The sequence below is a fragment of the Procambarus clarkii genome, chromosome 38 (genome assembly GCF_040958095.1).
Source record: "Procambarus clarkii isolate CNS0578487 chromosome 38, FALCON_Pclarkii_2.0, whole genome shotgun sequence".
Taxonomy (NCBI): Eukaryota; Metazoa; Arthropoda; class Malacostraca; order Decapoda; family Cambaridae; genus Procambarus; species Procambarus clarkii.
In genome coordinates this window covers 14747947-14775561 of record NC_091187.1, presented here as the reverse complement: position 1 = coordinate 14775561, position 27615 = coordinate 14747947, and the positions used below count along the sequence as shown (strand labels likewise).

The 27615-nt window shown below is 47.0% G+C and overlaps 2 protein-coding genes across 2 annotated transcripts in view; one reads left to right on the top strand and one right to left on the bottom strand.

Moving 5' to 3' along the window:
• LOC123772040 (zygotic gap protein knirps-like) overlaps positions 1 to 27615 on the bottom strand; it is a gene marked incomplete in the record, with an annotated part of 198958 nt that overhangs the window by 55080 nt on the left and 116263 nt on the right.
• On the top strand, positions 22596 to 23630 carry LOC138372196 (DNA-directed RNA polymerase II subunit RPB1-like). The gene has a single exon (XM_069337514.1). The coding sequence runs from the start codon at positions 22596 to 22598 to the stop codon at positions 23628 to 23630; it is 1035 nt and encodes a 344-aa protein (XP_069193615.1).

Here is a 27615-nt window from a genome sequence, read left to right as displayed (position 1 = left end):
TATGCCAGCTCCTTGTCCTCATATCCCAGCTCCTTGTCCTCATACCCCAGCTCCTTGTCCTCATACCCCAGCTCCTTGTCCTCATATCCCAGCTCCTTGTTCTCATATCCCAGCTCCTTGTCCTCATATCCCAGCTCCTTGTCCTCATATCCCAGCCCCTCGTCCTCTTCAGGTGTTGGCTCCTCAGGTATTGTCTTCACAGGTGTTGTTCTCACAGGTGTTGTCCTCACAGGTGTTTGGCTTGCCTCACCCACGTGTCAGATAAAACACTTTCTGGAAGCCACTCAACACATCTAAGACATTATTCTTGATTCGTAACGAAGGCGGTTGTGCCGTAAGGTCGGTTCTTGACCCTCTGAGAACACCACTATAGCCTTAACCTGCTGAACTGCCACTTACTGCATAGTTTCATGTCACTGAAGAGGTGCCAAAGGTGCCAGAGGTGTGGGCCCCAATGATCATGTCACTCGCAGACTTCTTAACAACCCCTCAGAGTGAAGGACTTCGTAACTGTGACACAGGTGACACAGGTGTTATGGTGTGACAAAGGTGCTCCAGGTGTTACGGTGTGACACAGGTGCTACAGGTGTTACGGTGTGACACAGGTGCTACAGGTGTTACGGTGACACAGGTGCTACAGGTGTTACGGTGTGACACAGGTGACAAAGTTGTTACAGTGTGACAAAGGTGCTACAGGTTAATTCCTCCATTGTTTCTTAATATATCACCCCTTCCTCTCCCTTTTCCGACTTCTTTCCCTCTCGACTGCCCCCTACATACCTGCTACCTATCTCTTCCCTTCCCTCGTTCCCCTCCCAGCACAGCGGGTCACAGGGCGTTACGCTCCCCTAACACATTCCTAGTTTCACTTTCCCTTCCCAAGCGTCTCCTTAATTATCTCTGTTGTCACTTCCATATCCTGGGAACTATAAGATCGTGAGACAAGACCAAGAAGATGAGATTGTCAGGAGAAAACTCTTAACCAGTATGTCTATACATAATTAGCAGGCTGAGAGCTTTCCCTTCCCATAGCTCATGGTAAGCCTTACCCTACTAGTTTTACACACAGGTGGGTACAGGAGCAGACGACTGCTGACTCCTGTTAGCTGGCTGAGAGCTTTCCCTTCCCATAGCTCATGGTAAGCCTTACCCTACTAGTTTTACACACAAGTGGGTACAGGAGCAGACGACTGCTGACTCCTGTTAGCAGGCTGAGAGCTTTCCCTTCCCATAGCTCATGGTAAGCCTTACCCTACTAGTTTTAAACACAGGAGGGTACAGGAGCAGACGACTGCTGACTCCTGTTAGCTGGCTGAGAGGTTTCCCTTCCCATAGCTCATGGTAAGCCTTACCCTACTAGTTTTACACACAGGTGGGTACAGGAGCAGACGACTGCTGACTCCTGTTAGCAGGTTGAGAGCTTTCCCTTCCCATAGCTCATGGTAAGCCTTACCCTACTAGTTTTACACACAGGTGGGTACAGGAGCAGACGACTGCTGACTCCTGTTAGCAGGCTGAGAGCTTTCCCTTCCCATAGTTCATGGTAAGCCTTACCCTACTAGTTTTACACACAGGTGGGTACAGGAGCAGACGACTGCTGACTCCTGTTAGCTGGCTGAGAGCTTTCCCTTCCCATAGCTCATGGTAAGCCTTACCCTACTAGTTTTACACACAGGTGGGTACAGGAGCAGACGACTGCTGACTCCTGTTAGCAGGCTGAGAACTTTCCCTTCCCATAGCTCATGGTAAGCCTTACCCTACTAGTTTTACACACAGGTGGGTACAGGAGCAGGCGACTGCTGACTCCTGTTAGCTGGCTGAGAGCTTTCCCTTCCCATAGCTCATGGTAAGCCTTACCCTACTAGTTTTACACACAGGTGGGTACAGGAGCAGACGACTGCTGACTCCTGTTAGCAGGCTGAGAGCTTTCCCTTCCCATAGCTCATGGTAAGCCTTACCCTACTAGTTTTACACACAGGTGGGTACAGGAGCAGACGACTGCTGACTCCTGTTAGCTGGCTGAGAGCTTTCCCTTCCCATAGCTCATGGTAAGCCTTACCCTACTAGCTTAAGAAAATGCCTTTCTCTATAAGGAGTTAAAACCTTAAATCTTGTTTCCAATGATTTAAGATGACACATCTCGCCCACAAGACGTAATATTATCTTTGTGCTTTAATGCCTGTGTAAAAGCCAGCATTTTCATCGGTGAATTTATTACTTAGCTTTACCTCCCCCTTTTATTGTTTTCAGTAAGGTAATGTCACTTTTTCCTGGATGTGTACAACAGTTAAAACATTATTTGTTTGTCAATTGGTATCTTATGCAAACTGATTCGAGTGTATAGCTTCAGTGCACAATGATATCACAGTGTACAGCTTCAGTGCACAATGATATCACAGTGTACAGCTTCAGTGCACGATGATATCACAGGAACACGAATCTATGAGAAAACATTAAAATATTGAGGCTGTTTAGTAGGATCTAAATCGCCTCCGTAATAGTGTGTTTTGAGAGTCAGGATTCGAACCCACATTACTGCCTACTTTATATATATATATATATATATATATATATATATATATATATATATATATATATATATATATATATATATATATATATATAATTTCAGGATTTTTTTTGTGATATTGTAATCGATGGTTTACTGACTTATGTATTGAGGCATATGTAGTCTGGTGTTTATGTAGTCTGGTGTTTATGTAGTCTTGTGTAAGGATTACGAGTTGTGTGTCCAATTAGCAGCTTTCGTTCGGAATCAGATAATGCTACTCATGCATAGCTGGGACTGGCAGTTGAGTGTGGCCACCGTGAGTGGTAGTAGAGTGTGGCCACGGTGACTGGTAGTAGAGTGTGGCCACGGTGACTGGTAGTAGAGTGTGGCCACGGTGACTGGTAGTAGAGTGTGGCCACGGTGAGTGGTAGTAGAGTGTGGCCACGGTGACTGGTAGTAGAGTGTGGCCACGGTGACTGGTAGTAGAGTGTGGCCACGGTGACTGGTAGTAGAGTGTGGCCACGGTGACTGGTAGTAGAGTGTGGCCACGGTGACTGGTAGTAGAGTATGGCCACGGTGACTGGTAGTAGAGTATGGCCACGGTGACTGGCAGTAGAGTGTGGCCACGGTGACTGGTAGTAGAGTGTGGTCACGGTGACTGGTAGTAGAGTGTGGCCACGGTGACTGGTAGTACAGTGTGGCCACGGTGACTGGTAGTAGAGTGTGGCCACGGTGACTGGTAGTACAGTGTGGCCACGGTGACTGGTAGTACAGTGTGGCCACGGTGACTGGTAGTAGAGTGTGGCCACGGTGACTGTCAGTAGAGTATGGCCACGGTGACTGGTAGTACAGTGTGGCCACGGTGACTGGTAGTACAGGAGATCACAGTCATTACAGAGACTGGAGGAACTCTTCCCACAGGAGCTCAAAGAAGCCATTGTTTACAAACATCAGCTGACGCAGGCAGGGAAGAAGCCATTGTTTACAAACATCAGCTGACGCAGGCAAACCATTGTTTACAAACATCAGCTGACGCAGGCAGGAAAGAAGCCATTGTTTACAAACATCAGCTGACGGAGGCAGGAAAGAAGCCATTGTTTACAAACATCAGCTGACGCAGGCAAGCCAGTTTTTACAAACATCATCTGACGCAGGCAAGCCATTGTTTACAAACATCAGCTCACGCAGGCAAGCCAGTGTTTACAAACATCAGCTGACGCAGGCAGGAAAGAAGCCAGTGTTTACAAACATCAGCTGACGCAGGCAAGCCATTATTTACAAACATCAGCTGACACAGGCAAGCCAGTGTTTACAAACATCAGCTGATGCAGGCAAGCCATTATTTACAAACATCAGCTGACGCAGGCAGGAAAGAAGCCTGTGTTTACAAACATCAGCTGACGCAGACAAGCCATTGTTTACAAACATCAGCTGACACAGGAAGCCTGTGTTTACAAACATCAGCTGATGCAGGCAGGAAAGAAGCCTGTGTTTACAAACATCAGCTGACGCAAACAAGCCATTATTTACAAACATCAGCTCACGCAGGCAAGCCAGTGTTTACAAACATCAGCTGACGCAGGCAGGAAAGAAGCCAGTGTTTACAAACATCAGCTGACGCAGGCAAGCCATTGTTTACAAACATCAGCTGACGCAGACAGGAAACAAGTTCTCACGCCAGATGTGAGACCCAACCTGTCGTTCCCGTCGCCCTGCGTCACATGGCCTTGTTCTCAACCCTCCTGTTGACAGCCTTCAATTATTTTTCCTTTTGTTCCACCTCGTTTAGCAGAGAGAGAGAGAGAGAGAGAGAGAGAGAGAGAGAGAGAGAGAGAGAGAGAGAGAGAGAGAGAGAGAGAGAGAGAGAGAGAGAGAGAGAGAGAGTGTTCCCCAGGCGGCATGGTGATGAATACCCGTGATGAATTGTCGTTTTTGACGGCTTTTATGATGAGTTGATCGAGAGATAGAGTGCGTTGACGAGTCCTTCCACACAAGGGGACAGACCATTCACAGTTAAGGGAGCTTAAAGAGTATATATCAGAGACTGTTTTATCTTAATGCTGCAATTGACGACGATTGAAATTGACTGTCAAGTGTTGCAGGAAGACAGTTGGTGCAGACGAGGTGTTCTGTTGATGGGGTCAATATGCAGGTCAACACTCATCGCATCCTCAACGTCTTACCGACGCTGTTATAACTTTTAATGACGTTTATGTGGAAAATCTAAAGTTACATTGTGCGTTTGCGTCTACATTTGACGTGTCAATTTGACGTGATTTGACGGCCAAACATGCTTGAGTAACGGTTAATTAACGTACGATCAACTTTAGCAACGTTAATTAAACGTATTACCCCGAGGATTCAGTTCAACGTTAATTAAACGTCTTAACCGTCTCGTCATCGTCTCTCGTCAAGCGTGGCCCGTGAGGGGGGGGGGGCGGGGATTGTAACGACGGATCAGATACAATCGAGGCATTAAAAAAAAATTCTGTTTTATGTCTTAATGAGCTTGAGTCGAGAGCTTTTTTAATGGAAACAATTTATATAATGTAGTTACTTAGTGCTATTATGTAACCTATCTTGTGTGTGTGTGTGTGTGAGAGAGAGAGAGAGAGAGAGAGAGAGAGAGAGAGAGAGAGAGAGAGAGAGAGAGAGAGAGAGAGAGAGAGAGAGGAGAGAGAGAGAGAGAGAGAGAGAGAGAGAGAGAGAGAGAGAGAGAGAGAGAGAGAGAGAGAGAGAGAGAGAGAGAGAGGAGAGAGAGAGAGAGAGAGAGAGAGAGAGAGAGAGAGAGAGAGAGAGAGAGAGAGAGAGAGAGAGAGAGAGAGAGAGAGAGATAGAGAGAGAGAGAGAGAGAGAGAGAGAGAGAGAGAGAGAGAGAGAGAGAGAGAGAGAGAGAGAGAGAGAGAGAGGAGAGAGAGAGAGGGAAAGCTTTAAAGCTATAAATGCTAGTGGATCAAGGTCACTTATGTAAAGCCTGAGATAAACTTTACAAAAAGCTAAATTATTTTTTTTTTATTTGATGGCACTGGCTTTAAACCGTGAATGGTGATGGGTGTTGATGGTGAGTGGTGTTGATGGTGATGGGTGTTGATGGTGAGTGGTGTTGATGGTGAGTGGTGTTGATGGTGAGTGGTGTTGATGGTGAGTGGTGTTGATGGTGAGGAGTGTTGATTGTGACTGATGTTGATAGTGAGGAGTGTTGCTAATGACTGGTGTTGATGGTGAAGAGTGTTGATGGTGATGGGTGTTGATGGTGAGTGGTGTTGATGGTGATGGATGTTGATGGTGAGGGGTGTTGATGGTGAGTGGTGTTGATGGTGATGGGTGTTGATGGTGATGGGTGTTAATGGTGATGGGTGTTGATGGTGAGGGGTGTTGATGGTGAGTGGTGTTGATGGTGAGGAGTGTTGATTGTGACTGATGTTGATAGTGAGGAGTGTTGCTAATGACTGGTGTTGATGGTGAAGAGTGTTGATGGTGATGGGTGTTGATGGTGATGGGTGTTGATGGTGATGGGTGTTGATGGTGAAGAGTGTTGATGGTGACTGATGTTGCTAGTGAGGAGTGTTGCTAATGACTGGTGTTGATGGTGATGGGTGTTGATGGTGAAGAGTGATGCTAATGACTGGTGTTGATGGTGATGGGTGTTGATGGTGAAGAGTGATGCTAATGACTGGTGTTGATGGTGATGGGTGTTGATGGTGAAGAGTGATGCTAATGACTGGTGTTGATGGTGATGGGTGTTGATGGTGAAGAGTGATGCTAATGACTGGTGTTGATGGTGATGGGTGTTGATGGTGAAGAATGATGCTAATGACTGGTGTTGATGGTGATGGGTGTTGATGGTGAAGAGTGTTGCTAATGACTGGTGTTGATGGTGATGGGTGTTGATGGTGAAGAGTGTTGCTAATGACTGGTGTTGATGGTGAGGGCTTACATGACAACTCACAACCAATCAACAGAGACACGGATGGTGATAAATGTAGCGAATATTTAATCGCCTCACCCGCGAGGTCTCTCTTAATGTGAGAGTGAACACTCTGATTTATGAAGCTGTTGTTATCCACAAAGGTCAATGCAAAGTGACCCTATTGTCTCCATAAACATATGAAGGTCACAGATGTTCTTACTCGCAGGTGTTTGTCTCCCACAGTTGTTGGATTTATTAAATTTCGTTAAAACATGTTCCAATTTTGTCAAAAAATGAACGGATAGGAAGTCTTTAATGTGTGTATTTACTATTTGAGTCTGCTGAATCGGGCTATTTAGCTCTTGGACCCCGCCTTTCTAACCAATCTATTTTTCCATTATGTCTACTACATGTATTTATCTCTAACATACACACACACATACATATTCCCATGAAGCAGGCCGTAGCAGCTGTCTAACTCCCAGGTACCTATTTACGGCTAGATGAACAGGAGTATCAGGGTGAAAGAAACTCGGCCCATTTGTTTCCGCCCCCGCCGGGAATCGAACCCAGGTCCTTAGGACTACGACCCCCGAGCCCTATATCCACTCAGCTGGGAGGTGTGTGTGTGTATTAACAATTTGTTTGCTATTTGTATCTGCAGAATCGAGCTCTTAGCTCTTGGACCCCGCCTTTCTAGCCAATCTATTTTTCCTCTATTATATCACTGAACTGTATGAATTATCGCGCCATGTTCTGTCACCTCACAACCCTTTAATAGGTCTATATTTTCATTTAGGCTGAATTTAGACGTTTCAGTGGACAATGGGTGTAATACTCGCTCAAGTGACCAAGCAAACTGTTGAGCATGCGCCCGGCACCACCAAATACGGTACGCGGGGACAAACAAGTAATTTAGACCTCGACAACACTGTCAAAAGACCTCAGACCAGGACCTAGATTCACGAAGCCGTTACGCAAGCACTTACGAACCTGTCCATCTTTTCTCAATCTTTGGCGGCTTTGTTTACAATTATTAAACAGTTAATGAGCTCCGAAGCACCAGGAGGCTGTTTATAACAATAACAACAGTTGATTGGCAAGTTTTCATGCTTGTAAACTGTTTAATAAATGTAACCAAAGCCGTCAAAGATTGAGGAAAGATGTACACGTTCGTAAGTGCTTGCGTAACTGCTTCTTGAATATGGCTCCTGGTTCGTAAGTACTTGCGTAACTGCTTCGTGAATCTGGCTCCTGGTTCGTAAGTACTTGCGTAACTGCTTCGTGAATCTGGCTCCTGGTTCGTAAGTACTTGCGTAACTGCTTCGTGAATCTGGCCCCAGGTTTGTAAGTACTTGCGTAACTGCTTCGTGAATCTGGGTCCAGAATTTTACTTCCATGTCAAATTTAACTTAAATTATCAACAACCACTGAATAGTGGTTGTTGCAGTTATACAACTACAGTTATTATACAATTATACAACAGTTATACAACAGTTATACAACAGTTATACAACTACAGTTATTATACAATTATACAACAGTTATACAAGTCATATAATGTTAGCTAACTCCAAGGTTAGGTTAGGTTAGGTTAGGTTAGGTTAGGTTAAGTTAGTTACAACTGGGTTATTTAGAGAGCACGAGCCTGAGCTGGCTAGGATTGTGGTTGTGGTTGTAGATTCAGCTACTGGCAACAACCAGGTCCAAGTAGCACGGTCTATGGTGAGCCCCGCAGGCTTGGAATGTGGTTGAGTGACATAACTGGCCGACCCCTCGCAGTGTTCAAGAGAGAACTTGATAAACACCTCCCAGAGGATACCTGATCAACCAGGCTGTTATCGCGTCGAACAACAGCCTGGTTGACCAGTCCAGCAACGAGGAATCCTGGTCGAGGACCGGGCCGCGAGGACGCTAAGCCCCGAATGTAAATAACCATTTAAGTTGAGGTTAGTGGCTCATTTGACTGCGCCGGAGCGTTGCAAAAGGATTATCTTGAGAATCTTGAGGTTATCTTGAGATGATTTCGGGGCTTTAGTGTCCCCGCGGCCCGGTCTTCGACCAGGCCTCCACCCCCAGGAAGCAGCCCGTGACAGCTGACTAACACCCAGGTACCTATTTACTGCTAGGTAACAGGGGCATCAGGATGAAAGAAACTCTGCTTATTGTTTCTCGCCGGCGCCCGGGATCGAACCCGGGACCACAGGATCACGCGTCTAGTGCTCTGTCCGCTCAGCCACCGGCTCCCTAATCCGGTAACGGGGCTCCCGAGGCCCCGTCTCCTCTACGCACTTATTATAAGTAATCTTACTTAAGTAACACGCATAATACTTATTAAATTCAAAGGATATATTAACCCACAATATAATTTAGTCGATCTAGGTAATCTATTGAATAGATAGTTGTGTAATAGATTTATTTCTCGTAAGAGATTTATTTCTCGTAAGAGATTTATTTCTCGTAAGAGATTTGTTTCTCGTAAGAGATTTGTTTCTCGTAAGAGATTTGTTTCTCGTAAGAGATTTGTTTCTCGTAAGATATTTGTTTCTCGTAAGATATTTGTTTCTCGTAAGAGATTTGTTTCTCGTAAGAGATTTATTTCTCGTAAGAGATTTATTTCTCGTAAGAGATTTGTTTCTCGTAAGATATTTGTTTCTCGTAAGAGATTTGTTTCTCGTAAGATATTTGTTTCTCGTAAGAGATTTATTTCTCGTAAGAGATTTATTTCTCGTAAGAGATTTGTTTCTCGTAAGAGATTTGTTTCTCGTAAGAGATTTGTTTCTCGTAAGAGATTTGTTTCTCGTAAGATATTTGTTTCTCGTAAGATATTTGTTTCTCGTAAGAGATTTGTTTCTCGTAAGATATTTGTTTCTCGTAAGAGATTTGTTTCTCGTAAGATATTTGTTTCTCGTAAGAGATTTGTTTCTCGTAAGAGATTTGTTTCTCGTAAGAGATTTGTTTCTCGTAAGAGATTTGTTTCTCGTAAGAGATTTGTTTCTCGTAAGAGATTTGTTTCTCGTAAGATATTTGTTTCTCGTAAGAGATTTGTTTCTCGTAAGAGATTTGTTTCTCGTAAGAGATTTGTTTCTCGTAAGAGATTTGTTTCTCGTAAGAGATTTGTTTCTCGTAAGAGATTTGTTTCTCGTAAGAGATTTGTTTCTCGTAAGAGATTTGTTTCTCGTAAGAGATTTGAATTATGTGCAGACGATGAGTCACAGTAACGGGGCTGATGATATGATGACTAACTACACACCAGAAGATGAGGAGAATCATCAATCAACTTGATAATAACAATCAACTCAATCAACATCAACTCAACCACAATCGTCTTGATAATGGTCCAAGACGGACCGAAACGTCGTCGTCTCACTTGGGGCTGGACGGTAGAGCGACGGTCTCGCGTCATGCAGGTCGGCGTTCAATCCCCGACAGTCCACAAGTGGTTGGAGCACCATTCCTTTCCCTCCGTCCCATCCCAAATCCTGACCCCTTCCCTGTGCTATATAGTCGTAATGGCTTGGCGCTTTCCCCCTCATAGTTCCCTTCCCTTCCTTATCTTCTGAATGATGTATTTTGTTAACAAAATGGTCAATCACCTGTCGGCAGCCGGCCCGTTCTCGCCAGCGTCCCCAACGTCAAGAAACTGACGTATTAAAGTGCCCTTATCCTAACCAGCCAGAGGACCGACAACAGAAAACGGGACAGTACGTCACTTTCGCCAGCCGCTTCCATTTTCTAGTACGACAGTGTTTGGGCCTCAAGGTAGAGTATACGTCAAAATTGCGACGTGCTATTAGGAGTACGGGTTACGACAATTTCCTACGCCAGAGAAGGAGAAATGCCTATTTGACAATTTCCTACGATAGAGAAGGAGAAATGCTTATTGACAATTTCCTACACCAGAGAAGGAGAAATACCAATATATAACTGGTTTATAACCAAATTATATAACCTTCGTAAACCTAAGGAAAGAACCCTTCAGACGGGTTTGTGGTGATGCCGTGATCAGCAGGACTGTTGCTGGCAGCAACCTGCAGGCCCGCATCACTTACTTCAACCCGGCTAATCCGTCATTTTACTAAGAAATCTAATCTCTTTTTTTCCGGTAATAATTCTAACAATTAAATCCTTTCTTCGGGGACAAGAAGCCTGTGTGTATATATATATTTTATGCTCGTTTCGAGGCCCTGTCAAGGTCGTTGGACCTACTAACCCCCCCCCTCCCAGGGAGGCCACCCACAACAGTTACCTAACTCCCGGGTATTTAGTGACACCTGGGTAAACAGAGGCATTAGGTGAAAGGAAACGTGCCCAACCATTTTTGTCCCGTCCACGAATCGAACGGGAAAACCGATTGTGAGTCGAGAACGAAGCCAACTGCGCTACGCGCAACTCTATGTAAGCTGGTAGAAGATGACATGTTTGGGGCATCTCTGATCCCCGTCTTCTCAACTAATGCGTCTCATTTTGTACGCTCTGGGTCCCCCAACGTACGAAATACGACGTACTATCAAAAATACCGGCTCTCAGATATCCACGTTTTCTATACGTATGCCGGATAGGTTAGAGGGTTAGCTTGAGGTTATCTTGAGAGATTTCGGGGCTTTAGTGTCCCCGCGGCCCGGTCCTCGACCAGGCCTCCACCCCCCAGGCAGCAGCCCGTGACAGCTGACTAACACCCAGGTACCTATTTTACTGCTAGGTAACAGGGGCATAGGGTGAAAGAAACTCTGCCCATTGTTTCTCGCCGGCGCCCGAGATCGAACCCGGAACCACAGGATCACGCGTCCAGTGTGCTATCCGCTCGGCCGACCGGCTCCCATAGCTTGGTAGGTAGCTTGGGTTTATGCATTTTAGTACCCCTTATTTTATACGTTGTGGCGAATCAAGAGATCAAATCATATAGGATACGAACCTTTCATTATGCTGCCTCAACATGGCTCGAACCCTCACCTGAAAGACAGACACAGACAATTAATCTTTAGACACGACATTTATCTATTAATCTTTATCTTTAAAGATAAAGATATCTTTAAAGATTTATTTATTGTCATATTTATGTTTATCTTGTCCCAAGTAACAAAAATATTTATCTCCGGAGAAATACCACACCCAGAGAGAAAGAGGAGGAGGAGGAGCAAGAGACATGATTACGACATTCAAAATTATATCAATAATTGCCAGAGTGGACAAGCAAGTATTTTCCACTGTGGTAAAAGGTGACGCTAGGGGATACTGTTGGAAATTGGAGAGATATATACACCACAGACACAACAGAAATTATCTCTATTACTTCTTAAAGATGTAAAGACTAGCAGACACACTCAGCCACAGACAGGCCAGAGGAGAACTGTTGAATTCAAGAGTTGAAAATAAATGTAACCGTTTAGATGTTGTTGAATCCAAGAGTATACACAACTTCACAAAACAAATAGATATACAGACTCAAACACACACACACACAAAAGAGACGGGACCAAAGAGCCAGAGCTCAACCCCCGCAAACACAACTAGGTGAGTACACACACACACACACAAATTACAAATGGAATGCATTAGGCAGTGATGTGGTGGAGGCTGACTCCATACACAGTTTCAAGTGTAGATATGATAAAGCCCAATAGGCTCAGGAACCTGTACACCTGTTGATTGACAGTTGAGAGGCGGGACCAAAGAGCCAGAGCTCAACCCCCGCCAGCACAACTAGGTGAGTACAGCTAGGTGAGTACACACACACACACACACACACACACACACACACACACACACACACACACACACACACACACACACACAGGGGCCTCGTAGCCTGGTGGATAGCGCGCAAGACTCGTAATTCTGTACCCCGGGTTCGATTCCCGGACAGGCAGAAGCAAATGGGCAAAGTTTCTTTCACCCTGAATGCCCCTGTTACCTAGCAGTAAGTAGGTACCTGGGAGTTAGTCAGCTGTCACGGGCTGCTTCCTGGGGTGTGTGTGTGTGTGTGGTGTGGGGGAAAAAAAGTAGTTAGTAAACAGTTGATTGACAGTTGAGAGGCGGGCCGAAAGAGCAGAGCACAACCCCTGCAAAACACAACTAGGTGAACACAACTAGGTGAACACACACTCACAAAAAGTTTCACACACTGAAAAAGTTCCAGTTTATAAGAGGTATGCCACTAGACTAGTCCCAGAACTAGGAGGCATGAGTTACGAAGAAAGGCTGCGAGAAATGCACCTCACGACACTAGAAGACAGAAGAGTAAGGGGAGACATGATCACTACCTACAAAATTCTCAGAGGAATTGACAGGGTAGATAAAGATAAACTGTTTAACACGGATGGTACGCGAACAAGGGGACACAGGTGGAAACTGAGTACCCACATGAGCCACAGGGACATTAAAAAGAACTTTTTCAGTGTCAGAGTAGTTAACAGGTGGAATGCATTGGGCAGAGATGTGGTGGAGGCTGACTCCATACACAGTTGATTGACAGTTGAGAGGCGGGACCAAAGAGCCAAAGCTCAACCCCCGCAAGCACAAATAAGTGAGCACACACACTTACTTTAAGATGGTCACCATAAAACACTTAAGACCAGAACTGGTTGGCACATTCTCCAAAATTAAGATGATCTTAACTGCTTAAGAAGCAATCAGGATCATCTTAAAAGAGCACTGGATAAAGATGAGAAATTACCTCACTCTCAAGACTTTCATTAAGGTGAAGAAGACGGGGAAACAAGGAGGGGGAGACTTAACCAAAGCAGCACCAGAAGGATCAGAATCCGTTATATTTGGGAATTACTTCAAGCTGAATGGGGAATCCTAAGTCTACATAACACATATAAACACGTGAAAATCATAGAAAAAGCTTACAAAATACCTGAGAATAACATGGACCTCCGACAGACACGGCCTGAGAAATGGTTGTTAGAAATTAACCCAAACAATTGCAAGATTATGAAAATATGAGAGTAAGACAAAATATCCCAATGATAACACATAAGGAAGACACAGATTGATTGATTGATAAAGACTAAGCCACCCTAAAGGTGGCATAAGGAAAACCTCGAACACCCAATAGCGTGATGCATCAATGAACAAATCCACAAGGGCCGTGACGAGGATTCGAACCTGCGTCTGAGAGCTTCTTTTTTGAGTCGAACATTAAGAGCTAAACAAACAAAAAACATATTGAAACCCAACCCATACAAATGAAATGAAACAAAATGAAATAGAAAGGAAAACAATTTTATTTATTTCAGCCCCGTTATAGTGATTTCCTTTCTATATACTGCCTTTTTGAGATGTATTGAACATCCAGTTAATTTCAATAGTCAAAATACGAGTTATAAAATATAGATATTATTTTGTACATGCACTTTAAAGATGCAAGGACTAGTTGAAAGTATCATTAGTGCATTTTAAAGATAGAGAGACTAACAGAAAGTAGCATTAATACACTTTAAAGATGACTAACAGATCTATAACTAATGCATTTTAAAAGACGCAGAGACCAACAGATCTATAACTAATGCATTTTAAAGACGCAGAGACCAACAGATCTATAACTAATGCATTTTAAAAGACGCAGAGACTAACAGATCTATAACTAATGCATTTTAAAGACGCAGAGACCAACAGATCTATAACTAATACATTTTAAAGACGCAGAGACTAACAGATCTATAACTAATACATTTTAAAAGACGCAGAGACCAACAGATCTATAACTAATACATTTTAAAAGACGCAGAGACTAACAGATCTATAACTAATGCATTTTAAAGACGCAGAGACCAACAGATCTATAACTAATGCATTTTAAAGACGCAGAGACCAACAGATCTATAACTAATACATTTTAAAGACGCAGAGACTAACAGATCTATAACTAATGCATTTTAAAGACGCAGAGACTAACAGATCTATAACTAATACATTTTAAAGACGCAGAGACTAACAGATCTATAACTAATGCATTTTAAAGACGCAGAGACCAACAGATCTATAACTAATGCATTTTAAAGACGCAGAGACCAACAGATCTATAACTAATACATTTTAAAGACGCAGAGACTAACAGATCTATAACTAATGCATTTTAAAGACGCAGAGACTAACAGATCTATAACTAATGCATTTTAAAGACGCAGAGACTAACAGATCTATAACTAATGCATATTAAAGACGCAGAGACCAACAGAATTATAACTAATGCATATTAAAGATGCGAGACTAACAGAAAAGTATAATTTAGAGACATATAATTGGCGGGAGCGTGAGTGGAGGCAGACAGGACCCTCGGCGCCTCGGACAGCTCACGACCTCCTATAATTGGAGGGGGAATTATGGGCAGACTGCAGACCTAACGAGGCGAACGACTCATTAACGTGTGTGTGTGTGTGTGTGTGTGTGTGTGTGTGTGTGTGTGTGTGTGTGTGTGTGTGTGTGTGTGTGTGTGTGTGTGTGTGTGTGTGTGTGTGTGTGTGTATGTGTGTGTGTGTTTGTGTGTGTGTTTGTGTGTGTGTATGTGTGTGTGTGTGTGTGTGTGTGTGTGTGTGTGTGTGTGTGTGTGTGTGTGTGTGTGTGTGTGTGTGTGTGTGTGTGTGTGTGTGTGTGTGTGTGTGTGTGTGTGTGTGTGTTTGTGTGTGTGTGTGTGTGTGTGTGTGTGTGTGTGTGTGTGTGTGTGTGTGTGTGTGTGTGTGTGTGTGTGTGTGATTGCTAGCTGTTCCCACGCTCTCTGATGAAGACTGAGAACGCCATTTGTAAGTTTCTCCGCAATGATAACGGAGAATTTAAGCCTTGAGGGGGGTTCGTTACCCGTAATAACGCGAGCGTTTATCGATCCTTTTTGTTTCGTAAAGGTGTATATATCTGAGGTGTAGGGACGAGGTAGTGTCGGCTGTTATTTTACCTTACGTTTTTCAAACTAATATTTCGTGGGTATTTTCACCGTAAGATTTTGCATGATCTTGAAGACTGACCTGTGGAGAGTGTGATTTAAGGAACTTAAGAAATGGAGAAGGCACAAGGCCTACTGGCCTATGCGAGGTTGTTTTGTGAGAGAAATTGACAATATGCCCATGCACTCAGCCCCGAGGCCAGACTCGTGGAATTCAATATTTATAAAGAAATGCAAAGTGCCAGTAGCACAGGCACTCAGTATAGTGTGGAGGAAGAGCTTGGACACGGGGGAGATACCAGATGCGCTGAAAGTAGCAGACATTGCCCCTCTACACAAGGGTGGGAGCAAAGCATTGGCAAAGAATTATAGACCAGTTGCACTAACGCCCCACATAATAAAAGTATTTGAGAGAGTGATCAGGAGTCAGGTCACTAGATTCATGGAGACCAATGACCTTCACAACCCAGGCCAGCATGGAGACCAATGACCTTCACAACCCAGGCCAACATGAATTTAGAGCAGGAAGATCATGCCTCTCACAGCTACTTGACCACTATGACAAAATCACTGAGGCATTAGAAGAAAAGCTGAATGCAGATGTTGTATACACAGACTTTGCAAAGGCATTCGATAAATGTGACCATGGCGTGATAGCACACAAAATGAGGTCAATGGGTATAACTGGTAAAGTAGGACGCTGGATACTCAATTTCCTGTCGAACAGAACACAAAGAGTAACAGTCAACCACATAAAATCGAGTCCGAGTGCAGTTAAGAGTTCTGTACCTCAAGGTACAGTCCTTGCACCACTGCTGTTCCTTATTCTCGTATCAAATATAAACAAAAATACAAGTTACAGCTTCGTATTGTTCTTTGCAGATGACACAAAAATCAGTATGAAAATTACCTCTGCTGAAGACATTGAAAAACTACAAGCAGATATTAATAAAGTTTTCGACTGGGCAGCAGAAAATAACATGATGTTTAACAGTGATAAATTCCAGGTACTCAGATACGGTAAAAATGAGGACCTTAAACATAATACAGAGTACAAAACACAATCAAATGTGCCCATAGTAGGAAAACAGCATGTAAGGGATTTGAGAATAATGATGTCTGACGACCTAACGTTTAGGGAGCATAACCAAGCAAATTATTGGGATCGTCTCAAAGCTGTCCAAATGTACTCACTAGAAAGGAGACGAGAGAGATATCAAATAATATACACGTGGAAAATACTGGAGGGCCAGGTCCCAAATCTACACAGTAAAATAACAACGTACTGGAGTGAACGATATGGAAGAAAATGCAGAATAGAACCAGTGAAGAGCAGAGGTGCCATAGGCACAATCAGAGAACACTGTATAAACATCAGAGGTCCGCGGTTGTTCAACGTTCTCCCAGCGAGCATAAGAAATATTGCCGGAACAACCCTGGACATTTTCAAGAGAAAACTGGACTGTTTTCTGCAAGGAGTGCCGGACCAACCGAGCTGTGGTGGGTATGTGGGCCTGCGGGCCGCTCCAAGCAACAGCCTGGTGGACCAAACTCTCACAAGTCAAGCCTGGCCTCGGGCCGGGCTTGGGGAGTAGAAGAACTCCCAGAACCCCATCAACCAGGTATATGTGGGCCTGCGGGCCGCTCCAAGCAACAGCCTGGTGAACCTAACTCTCACAAGTCAAGCCAGGCCTCGGGCCGGGCTTGGGGAGTAGAAGAAGTAGCCACCCAACCAGGCACTCATTAATGAGTGTGGCAGGTGCCTCCCAACCAGGCCCTCATTAATGAGTCTAACAGGTACCTCCCAACCAGGCACTCATTAATGAGTGACAAGTGCCTCCCAACCAGGCACTCATTAATGAGAGTGACAAGTGCCTCCCAACCAGGCACTCATGCCCACGAGGACTCACAGTCACCAGCTAACACAAAAGCCACGAGTTAATATCAGATTTGCTTTCACAAGGAAAAAACAAGAGCCACAAAAGTGCAGAAATTTCCCTCCTTTTTAATAGTTTTTTTTTGGTATTTGTGGAGTATACTGGTCCGAGGCTCCTGCGTGCAGGGGGGGGGGTGAGGGGGGGCACGCTGGGGGGGGGAGAGAGGGGGAGGGGGTTTCTGGACCTGAGATATCAACAAAGATGGCTATCATTACACCATTTCTTCGGCGCCTCATCATTAATTAGGGTCAGGTAAATAGGTATATTCCCATCACTATGAGTTTTGGTCTTCGTCATCTGATGGGGCCCATCACAACTCATCTGATTCTCGGGGCTCATCAGAGCTTACTGGATAAGGGTCGTTAGCACTCATTAATTGCTGGTTAGTGGCTGGGTGTTGGGCTAGTGTCTCACTATCCTTCTTTCCTTTCGTCATAAGTTCTAGTTTAGTTGATTATTAGTACAACATACCTATCCTGTGGGTGGTGGTGGGCCCCATACCTATCCTGTGGGTGGTGGTGGGCCCCATGCCTATCCTGTGGGTGGTGGTGGGCCCCATACCTATCCTGTGGGTGGTGGTGGTGGACCCCATACCTATCCTGTGGGTGGTGGTGGACCCCATACCTATCCTGTGGGTGGTAGTGGATCCCATACCCATCCTGTGGGTGGTAGTGGACCCCATACCCATCCTGTGGGTGGTAGTGAACCCCATACCTATCCCGTGAGCGGTAGTGGACCCCATACCCATCCCGTGAGCGGTAGTGGACCCCATACCCATCCCGTGAGCGGTAGTGGACCCCATACCCATCCCGTGAGCGGTAGTGGACCCCATACCCATCCCGTTGGTAGTGGTGACAAGGGTTACAGAGGCATATTTCCTCACAAGATCCCATCTATCCTCACACTGCCTCATAGCCACACTATCCTATACCATCCCTCATAGCCAGACTATCCAGTACCCCCCAACCGACCTCAGTTCAACCGCACTTCACACTGAAGCAGAAATACCTAGCCTTTGTAATGTTGACCTATTGATCTATCCATCATCAATACATATTGATGATTTAGGCAGGACGTCAACCCATGGGTCTAATTGACTCATATTAGGTCAATAACTCACGTAATTCATGTTACTCACAGCGTTTATAAAGATATATGTATTCACCTGGGCACTTGGAGACTCGAATCGCCGACCCCCACCAGTAAGTCAGCTGACTGATGACGCAACATTGCGTCAGCTGACTGATGACGCAATACTGCGTCAACCCGGAGAAAAACACAGTTTCTCACTCCCATGAAAGACAAGATAATGGCTGCAACACTTACGAACAACCTGGGAATCTTAAAGTAAAAATTAAGTTTTTTGTGGCAAATGGAACTAAAGTATGTTGTTGAGGCTCTTGGTGTAAGTGTCTGAGGCTCTTGGTGTGTCTGAGGCTCTTGGTGTAATTAAGTGTCTGAGGCTCTTGGTGTGTCTGAGGCTCTTGGTGTGTCTGAGGCTCTTGGTGTGTCTGAGGCTCTTGGTATAAGTGTCTGAGGCTCTTGGTGTGTCTGAGGCTCTTGGTGTAAGTGTCTGAGGCTCTTGGTGTAAGTGTCTGAGGCTCTTGGTGTAAGTGTCTGAGGCTCTTGGTGTGTCTGAGGCTCTTGGTGTGTCTGAGGCTCTTGGTGTGTCTGAGGCTCTTGGTGTAAGTGCTTGAGGCTCTTGGTGTAAGTGTCTGAGGCTCTTGGTGTATGTGCTTGAGGCTCTTGGTGTAAGTGTCTGAGGCTCTTGGTGTAAGTGCTTGAGGCTCTTGGTGTAAGTGTCTGAGGCTCTTGGTGTAAGTGCTTGAGGCTCTTGGTGTAAGTGTCTGAGGCTCTTGGTGTAAGTGTCTGAGGCTCTTGGTGTAAGTGTCTGAGGCTCTTGGTGTAAGTGTCTGAGGCTCTTGGTGTAAGTGTCTGAGGCTCTTGGTGTAAGTGTCTGAGGCTCTTGGTGTAAGTGTCTGAGGCTCTTGGTGTAAGTGTCTGAGGCTCTTGGTGTGTCTGAGGCTCTTGGTGTGTCTGAGGCTCTTGGTGTGTCTGAGGCTCTTGGTGTGTCTGAGGCTCTTGGTGTAAGTGTCTGAGGCTCTTGGTGTAAGTGTCTGAGGCTCTTGGTGTGTCTGAGGCTTTTGGTGTAAGTGTCTGAGGCTCTTGGTGTAGTGTCTGAGGCTCTTGGTGTAAGTGTCTGAGGCTCTTGGTGTAAGTGTCTGAGGCTCTTGGTGTAAGTGTCTGAGGCTCTTGGTGTGTCTGAGGCTCTTGGTGTAAGTGTCTGAGGCTCTTGGTGTAAGTGTCTGAGGCTCTTGGTGTAAGTGTCTGAGGCTCTTGGTGTAAGTGTCTGAGGCTCTTGGTGTAAGTGTCTGAGGCTCTTGGTGTAGTGTCTGAGGCTTTTGGTGTAAGTGTCTGAGGCTCTTGGTGTGTCTGAGGCTCTTGGTGTAAGTGTCTGAGGCTCTTGGTGTGTCTGAGGCTCTTGGTGTAAGTGTCTGAGGCTCTTGGTGTAGTGTCTGAGGCTCTTGGTGTAAGTGTCTGAGGCTCTTGGTGTAAGTGTCTGAGGCTCTTGGTGTAAGTGTCTGAGGCTCTTGGTGTAAGTGTCTGAGGCTCTTGGTGTAAGTGTCTGAGGCTCTTGGTGTAAGTGTCTGAGGCTCTTGGTGTAAGTGTCTGAGGCTCTTGGTGTGTCTGAGGCTCTTGGTGTAGTGTCTGAGGCTCTTGGTGTAGTGTCTGAGGCTCTTGGTGTAAGTGTCTGAGGCTCTTGGTGTGTCTGAGGCTCTTGGTGTGTCTGAAGCTTTTGGTGTAGTGTCTGAGGCTCTTGGTGTAAGTGTCTGAGGCTCTTGGTGTGTCTGAGGCTCTTGGTGTGTCTGAAGCTCTTGGTGTAAGTGTCTGAGGCTCTTGGTGTAAGTGTCTGAGGCTCTTGGTGTGTCTGAAGCTCTTGGTGTAGTGTCTGAGGCTCTTGGTGTAAGTGTCTGAGGCTCTTGGTGTGTCTGAGGCTCTTGGTGTGTCTGAGGCTCTTGGTGTGTCTGAGGCTCTTGGTGTGTCTGAGGCTCTTGGTGTAAGTGTCTGAGGTTCTTGGTGTAAGTGTCTGAGGCTCTTGGTGTGTCTGAGGCTCTTGGTGTAAGTGCTTGAGGCTCATGATCTGAGCTCTCTCTCTCTCTCTCTCTCTCTCTCTCTCTCTCTCTCTCTCTCTCTCTCTCTCTCTCTCTCTCTCTCTCTCTCTCTCTCATTCATTGACCATTTCCCGCTGGTTCCCAAACCACTAAGCTATTACAAACTTCATGGGTATCTCCCCAGGAGTAAACAATTTCAGTACACATATTCAAAGCCCATCCCGACCCGACAACCAAACACATATCTTGTTTAACATCGACGCTCATTTGTTTTTTGCCTCGTCGTCTGCGCGGTTCTCGTCTCTAAGCACCAGGTCAGCAAGGTCGACTTCTCCGTGGCTCCGACACGGCTCGGTCGTGTGTACGGGTCTTACCTTGAAGAAGTCAAGCCACGGAAGTAAAATCCAATTCTCGCTGGGATCATCCTTAGCAGGGTCAGGGCGGCCCTTCCAGGCTTTCTAGCCCCTCCGAGCTGTGGGATACGAAGCCGCATGGGCAATTCTTAATGCGATTCCGATTCGTATTTGTTTATTGCAGGTCCAAGGCGTTTTTACCCCTCGCGCGTTGTGGGATCCAAGTCCGCTTTGGGTAATTCTTTATAGGCGGCTCCGATAGGTGTGTATTTGTTTTCTAGAGTTTATTGTTGGTAAGGTTCTCGCGCTTATAATCCTGACTATAAATACTGTTGCCTGATTGTCAGAGTTACTTATTTTGCTACTTAGAATACGAGTATGTATTCCAACATAAGATTTAAGGGAACGAAAGAGGGCCTATTGGCCCTTCCATGTCTCTCCTATTGGTCCATACGAGGCAGCTGCTATTGGTCCATACGAGGCAGCTCCTATTGGTCCATACGAGGCAGCTGCTATTGGTCCATACGAGGCAGCTGCTATTGGTCCATACGAGGCAGCTCCTATTGGTCCATACGAGGCAGCTGCTATTGGTCCATACGAGGCAGCTGCTATTGGTCCATACGAGGCAGCTCCTATTGGTCCATACGAGGCAGCTGCTATTGGTCCATACGAGGCAGCTGCTATTGGTCCATACGAGGCAGCTCCTATTGGTCCATACGAGGCAGCTCCTATTGGTCCATACGAGGCAGCTGCTATTGGTCCATACGAGGCAGCTCCTATTGGTCCATACGAGGCAGCTGCTATTGGTCCATACGAGGCAGCTGCTATTGGTCCATACGAGGCAGCTCCTATTGGTCCATACGAGGCAGCTCCTATTGGTCCATACGAGGCAGCTGCTATTGGTCCATACGAGGCAGCTCCTATTGGTCCATACGAGGCAGTTGCTATTGGACCATACGAGGCAGCTCCTATTGGTCCATACGAGGCAGCTGCTATTGGTCCATACGAGGCAGCTCCTATTGGTCCATACGAGGCAGTTGCTATTGGACCATACGAGGCAGCTCCTATTGGTCCATACGAGGCAGCTCCTATTGGTCCATACGAGGCAGTTGCTATTGGACCATACGAGGCAGCTCCTATTGGTCCATACGAGGCAGCTCCTATTGGTCCATACGAGGCAGTTGCTATTGGTCCATACGAGGCAGTTGCTATTGGACCATACGAGGCAGCTCCTATTGGTCCATACGAGGCAGCTCCTATTGGTCCATACGAGGCAGTTGCTATTGGACCATACGAGGCAGCTCCTATTGGTCCATACGAGGCAGCTCCTATTGGTCCATACGAGGCAGCTCCTATTAGTCCATACGAGGCAGCTGCTATTGGTCCATACGAGGCAGCTCCTACTGGTCCATACGAGACAGTATAGACCAATGGCAGTCTGTATGCCTATCCTCCCCCCTAGGCAACCCCCTCCTTTTCCATATAACCCCCCTACCCCCCCTCCCTTCCGTCTCCCCCTACACCACCCTTCCCCAAATTCCCCCTGTTCCACTTTCCCCTCTCACTCATCACCTTGACTCTCCTTCACCTTACTCATCATCTTCTCATTTACGGCTTTTTCACCTTTTTTTTGTCTAAATATCATCCTGTCTATGGCTTTTGTTTTAATGGCTGTTTTATATATCACATTCTGCCACTTTTGTCTTAGCTATAATGTGTCGAATGACTGGGAATAAGGAGCTCTGAGGTTAAATCCGGTCTTGAGTGGATACAGTCAGTTGCTGACTGGATTAGTAGCCTAAATGGAGGTTGCATCCCCGAGTCGCTCAGTCAGTTAGGTTAAGCACAGTTGGGTCTGGCCAGACTGTGGATGGGGAACCGCTTGGATGTGTTTGCATGGGGTTTCTATGGGATTGCACAGCCTATCCAGACTATTCACTCTATTCCTTACATCTTCTTCCTATACACCATATCCTCCCTACACCTATCCCTGCCTATACCCTCGTAGTCCCAGGAGTCCCAGTAGCAGTCCCAGGAGTCCCAGTAGCAGTCCCAGGAGTCCCAGTAGCAGTCCCAGGAGTCCCAGTAGCAGTCCCAGGAGTCCCAGTAGCAGTCCCAGGAGTCCCAGTAGCAGTCCCAGGAGTCCCAGGAGTCCCAGTAGCAGTCCCAGGAGTCCCAGTATCAGTCCCAGGAGTTCCAGTAGCAGTCCCAGGAGTTCCAGTAGCAGTCCCAGGAGTCCCAGGACCAGTCCCAGGAGTCCCAGTAGCAGTTCCAGGAGTCCCAGGACCAGTCCCAGGAGTCCCAGTAGCAGTCCCAGGAGTCCCAGTAGCAGTCCCAGGAGTCCCAGTAGCAGTCCCAGGAGTCCCAGTAGCAGTCCCAGGAGTCCCAGGAGTCCCAGTAGCAGTCCCAGGAGTCCAAGGACCAGTCCCAGTAGTCCCAGTAGCAGTCCCAGGAGTCCCAGTAGCAGTCCCAGGAGTCCCAGTAGCAGTCCCAGGAGTCCCAAGAGTCCCAGGACCAGTCCCAGGAGTCCCAGGACCAGTCCCAGGAGTCCCAGTAGCAGTCCCAGGAGTCCCAGCAGCAGTCCCAGGAGTCCCAGTAGCAGTCCCAGGAGTCCAAGGACCAGTCCCAGTAGTCCCAGGAGTCCCAGTAGCAGTCCCAGGAGTCCCAGTAGCAGTCCCAGGAGTCCCAAGAGTCCCAGGACCAGTCCCAGGAGTCCCAGGACCAGTCCCAGTAGTCCCAGTAGCAGTCCCAGGAGTCCCAGTAGCAGTCCCAGGAGTCCCAGTAGCAGTCCCAGGAGTCCCAGGACCAGTCCCAGGAGTCCCAGTAGCAGTCCCAGGAGTCCCAGTAGCAGTTCCAGGAGTCCCAGGACCAGTCCCAGGAGTGTGGACTTGACTGCCTTTTACACCCTTCACTCTCCCTAGGTTAAGAAAGCCTTGTCAAATATTGGACCTGGCCGGCGTCTGCCAGACTATCAACACCAGACATTCATCACAGTCTGCGCCTGGCGGACGTGCGCCTGGCGGACGTGCGCCAGGTTCTCAGCATCCAGACATTTATCACAGTCTCAGGCGCTGCTTACAAGACAATCTATAGGTTTTTCTTCGCCCTTCAACGTCTAGGTTTTAACACTCTCGAATTTCAGTTACAATGTCTCATTTGAATTTTGAATTTTGAAATTTGAATTCTGTTTACTTGTTTGGTCAGAAGAGTGATTGGGAGCCGGTCGGCCGAGCGGACAGCACGCTGGACTTGTGATCCTGTGGTCCTGGGATCGATCCCGGGCGCCGGCGAGAAACAATGGGCAGAGACTTGGGACCCACAGCAGCGACCTGCTTAGATGGTTACGCCTTCTTGCTCTTAATTACCCAACTACAGGCGATGAGAATTGACCTACTCCAGGGGGGGGGGGACCTGGGAAGCCGGTCGGCCGAGCGGACAGCACGCTGGACTTGTGATCCTGTGGTCCTGGGTTCGATCCCAGGCGCCGGCGAGAAACAATAGGCAGAGTTTCTTTCACCCTATGTCCCTGTTACCTAGCAGTAAAATAGGTACCTGGGTGTTAGTCAGCTGTCACGGGCTGCGTCCTGGGGATGGAGGCCTGGTCGAGGACCGGGCCGCGGGGACACTAAAAGCCCCGAAATCATCTCAAGATAACCTCAAGATGGTCTTGCTTCTTGTCGGGCCGGGGTTCGATCTCCCGATGGTGGTTATCTTCTTGAGGTTATCTTGGGAAGATTTCGGGGCTTAGCGTCTCCGCGGCCCGGTCCTCGATCAGGCCTCCTTTTTGTTACATATCCCCAGGAAGCAGCCTGTAGCAGCTGTCTTATTCCCAGGTACCTATTTACTGCTAGGTGAACTGGTACATCAGGGTGAAAGAAACTCTGCCCATTTGTTTTCACCTCTACCGAGGACCGAACCTGGAATCTTAGGACAACGAATACCGAGCGCTGTCCACTCAGCCGTCAGGCCTCTCTTATAGTGTTCAACTATTTTAAAATTGGACTTGTTATTGACACAGCATTTCGCCCACTGTTGGCCTTGGTCTTCGTACTCTGGACGTAGATAGTCCCAAGTCCAGCAGCCCCACGTCCTGCTAGACATTGAAAGGACTTTCACTTTTAAGTCCTGCATCAATCTTAACGTTGATGGGGTTGATGGGGTTCCCTCAGTAGTTGGACGTTGGACGTATCCCATATATATATATATATATATATATATATATATATATATATATATATATATATATATATATATATATATATATATATATATATAAACATAAAAACACATCAACACATGAAAATACAACGTATTTTATCACTAACGACTATATACAGAGTTTTGAAACCCCTCTAATCTTATTCTCACCCTTAAAGAGCAAGCTTAACATCCCCCCAGACGTAGTTCTCAAGCTTACACAGTAAGCTGTACCTCCCGGCCTCCCCCCGCTCCCCAAGACCTGATTCTCACGTTTACTGGCAAACATCTCAGCTTTGGCCCCCGTGTCTGGCGTGCCCTCGAGGGGAAATACCTCGCTGGCCCTCAAGGAGATGGGGGAATACACACGTAAAGGTTTGTATTACGTATGTGTGTATTTTGCTTTGAGGTAATATAGAGGAAGCTAGATCTGTATGTGTGTGTGTAATAGTCGGTACTCAAGCTCTCTCCAACACTACACCCTACTCCCTCACCAACACTACACACTCTGTTTCTCATCACCTCATGCCTCTGTTCACCCAGCAGTTAATAGGCACCTGGGATTTAGGCATCAGTCGTGGGGGGTTGGATCCTAAGATAGGTCAGTAGGTCCACCTTGCAGGACATTCCTTAAAGCATTTGGCTTCCAGTCCCAGAGAATGGGAAGTCAAGACACAACCAGGATTCATTAACTCACAGACGAAACCAGTGCATCTCTCCTCAATCATGGTGGCGTTGTTTACATTTAGTAAACAGTTTACGAGCTCCGAAGCACCATACGAGGTTGTTCATGACACTAACAGCCTTGAGTTGTGAGGTTTCCAAGCTCCCTAATTGTTTAGAACATGTAAACAAGGCCGCCATGTTTGTTGGTATGAGGACAAGGAGCTGGGGTATGGGGACCAGGAGCTGGGATATGAGGACAAGGAGCTGGGGTATGAGGACAAGGAGCTGGGGTATGAGGACAAGGAGCTGGGGTATGAGGACAAGGAGCTGGGGTATGAGGACAAGGAGCTGGGGTATGGGGACCAGGAGCTGGGGTATGAGGACAAGGAGCTCGGGCATGGGGACAAGGAGCTGGGGTATGAGGACAAGGAGCTGGGGTATGGGGACCAGGAGCTGGGGTATGGGGACCAGGAGCTGGGGTATGAGGACAAGGAGCTGGGGTATGGGGACCAGGAGCTGGGGTATGAGGACAAGGAGCTGGGGTATGGGGACCAGGAGCTGGGGTATGAGGACAAGGAGCTGGGGTATGGGGACCAGGAGCTGGGGTATGAGGACAAGGAGCTGGGGTATGGGGACCAGGAGCTGGGGTATGGGGACCAGGAGCTGGGGTATGAGGACAAGGAGCTGGGGTATGAGGACAAGGAGCTGGGGTATGAGGACAAGGAGCTGGGGTATGGGGACAAGGAACTGGGGTATGGGGACCAGGAGCTGGGGTATGAGGACAAGGAGCTGGGGTATGGGGACAAGGAGCTGGGGTATGAGGACAAGGAGCTGGGGTATGAGGACAAGGAGCTGGGGTATGGGGACCAGGAGCTGGGGTATGGGGACAAGGAGCTGGGATATGAGGACAAGGAGTTGGGATATGAGGACAAGGAGCTGGGATATGAGGAGAAGGAGCTGGGATATGAGGAGAAGGAGCTGGGATATGGGGACAAGGAGCTGGGATATGAGGAGAAGGAGCTGGGGTATGAGGACAAGGAACTGGGGTATGAGGACAAGGAGCTGGGGTATGAGGACAAGGAGCTGGGGTATGAGGACAAGGAACTGGGATATGAGGACAAGGAGCTGGGGTATGAGGACAAGGAACTGGGGTATGAGGACAAGGAGCTGGGGTATGAGGACAAGGAACTGGGATATGAGGACAAGAAGCTGGGATATGAGGACAAGAAGCTGGGATATGAGGACAAGGAGCTGGGATATGAGGACAAGAAGCTGGGATATGAGGACAAGAAGCTGGGATATGAGGACAAGGAGCTGGGATATGAGGAGAGTGACCACCCACTTGAACCATTGAGAATCGAACCCACAAGAAGGAAAGCCGTCGGTCTATCAACCAATCCAAGTAGATGGACTTGGATGAGAAACAAAAGATATACAGGTTTCGCAAATGGACGAGACACGTCTTAACCCCACGACCAAGACGACATGAAGATGGTAGCCAAATTACCCGTCACAAAATATGCTTTTACACTGAGTCTGTATGACGCGCGTTGCTTCAAGGACGCAGGCTCTGTCGAGGACGCAAGCGCTGTCGAGGACGCAGGCTCTGTCGAGGACGCAAGCTGAGTCGAGGACGCAAGCTCAATCAAGGCTGCATTAACCAGGACGCACCAGACTGGACGCACTGGTAGAGTGCATCAGTCTTGACGCAATAGTCTAAACGCAATAGTCTGGACGCAACAGTCTGGACGCAATAGTCTGGACGCAATAGGCTAGACGCAATAGTCTGGACGCAATAGTCTAGACGCAACAGTCTGGACGCAATAGTCTAGACGCAATAGTCTGGACGCAACAGTCTGGACGCAACAGTCTGGACGCAACAGTCTGGACGCAACAGTCTGGACGCAACAGTCTGGACGCAACAGTCTAGACCCAACAGTCTGGACGCAATAGTCTAGACGCAACAGTCTGGACGCAATAGTCTAGACGCAACAGTCTGGACGCAACAGTCTAGACGCAATAGTCTGGACGCAATAGTCTGGA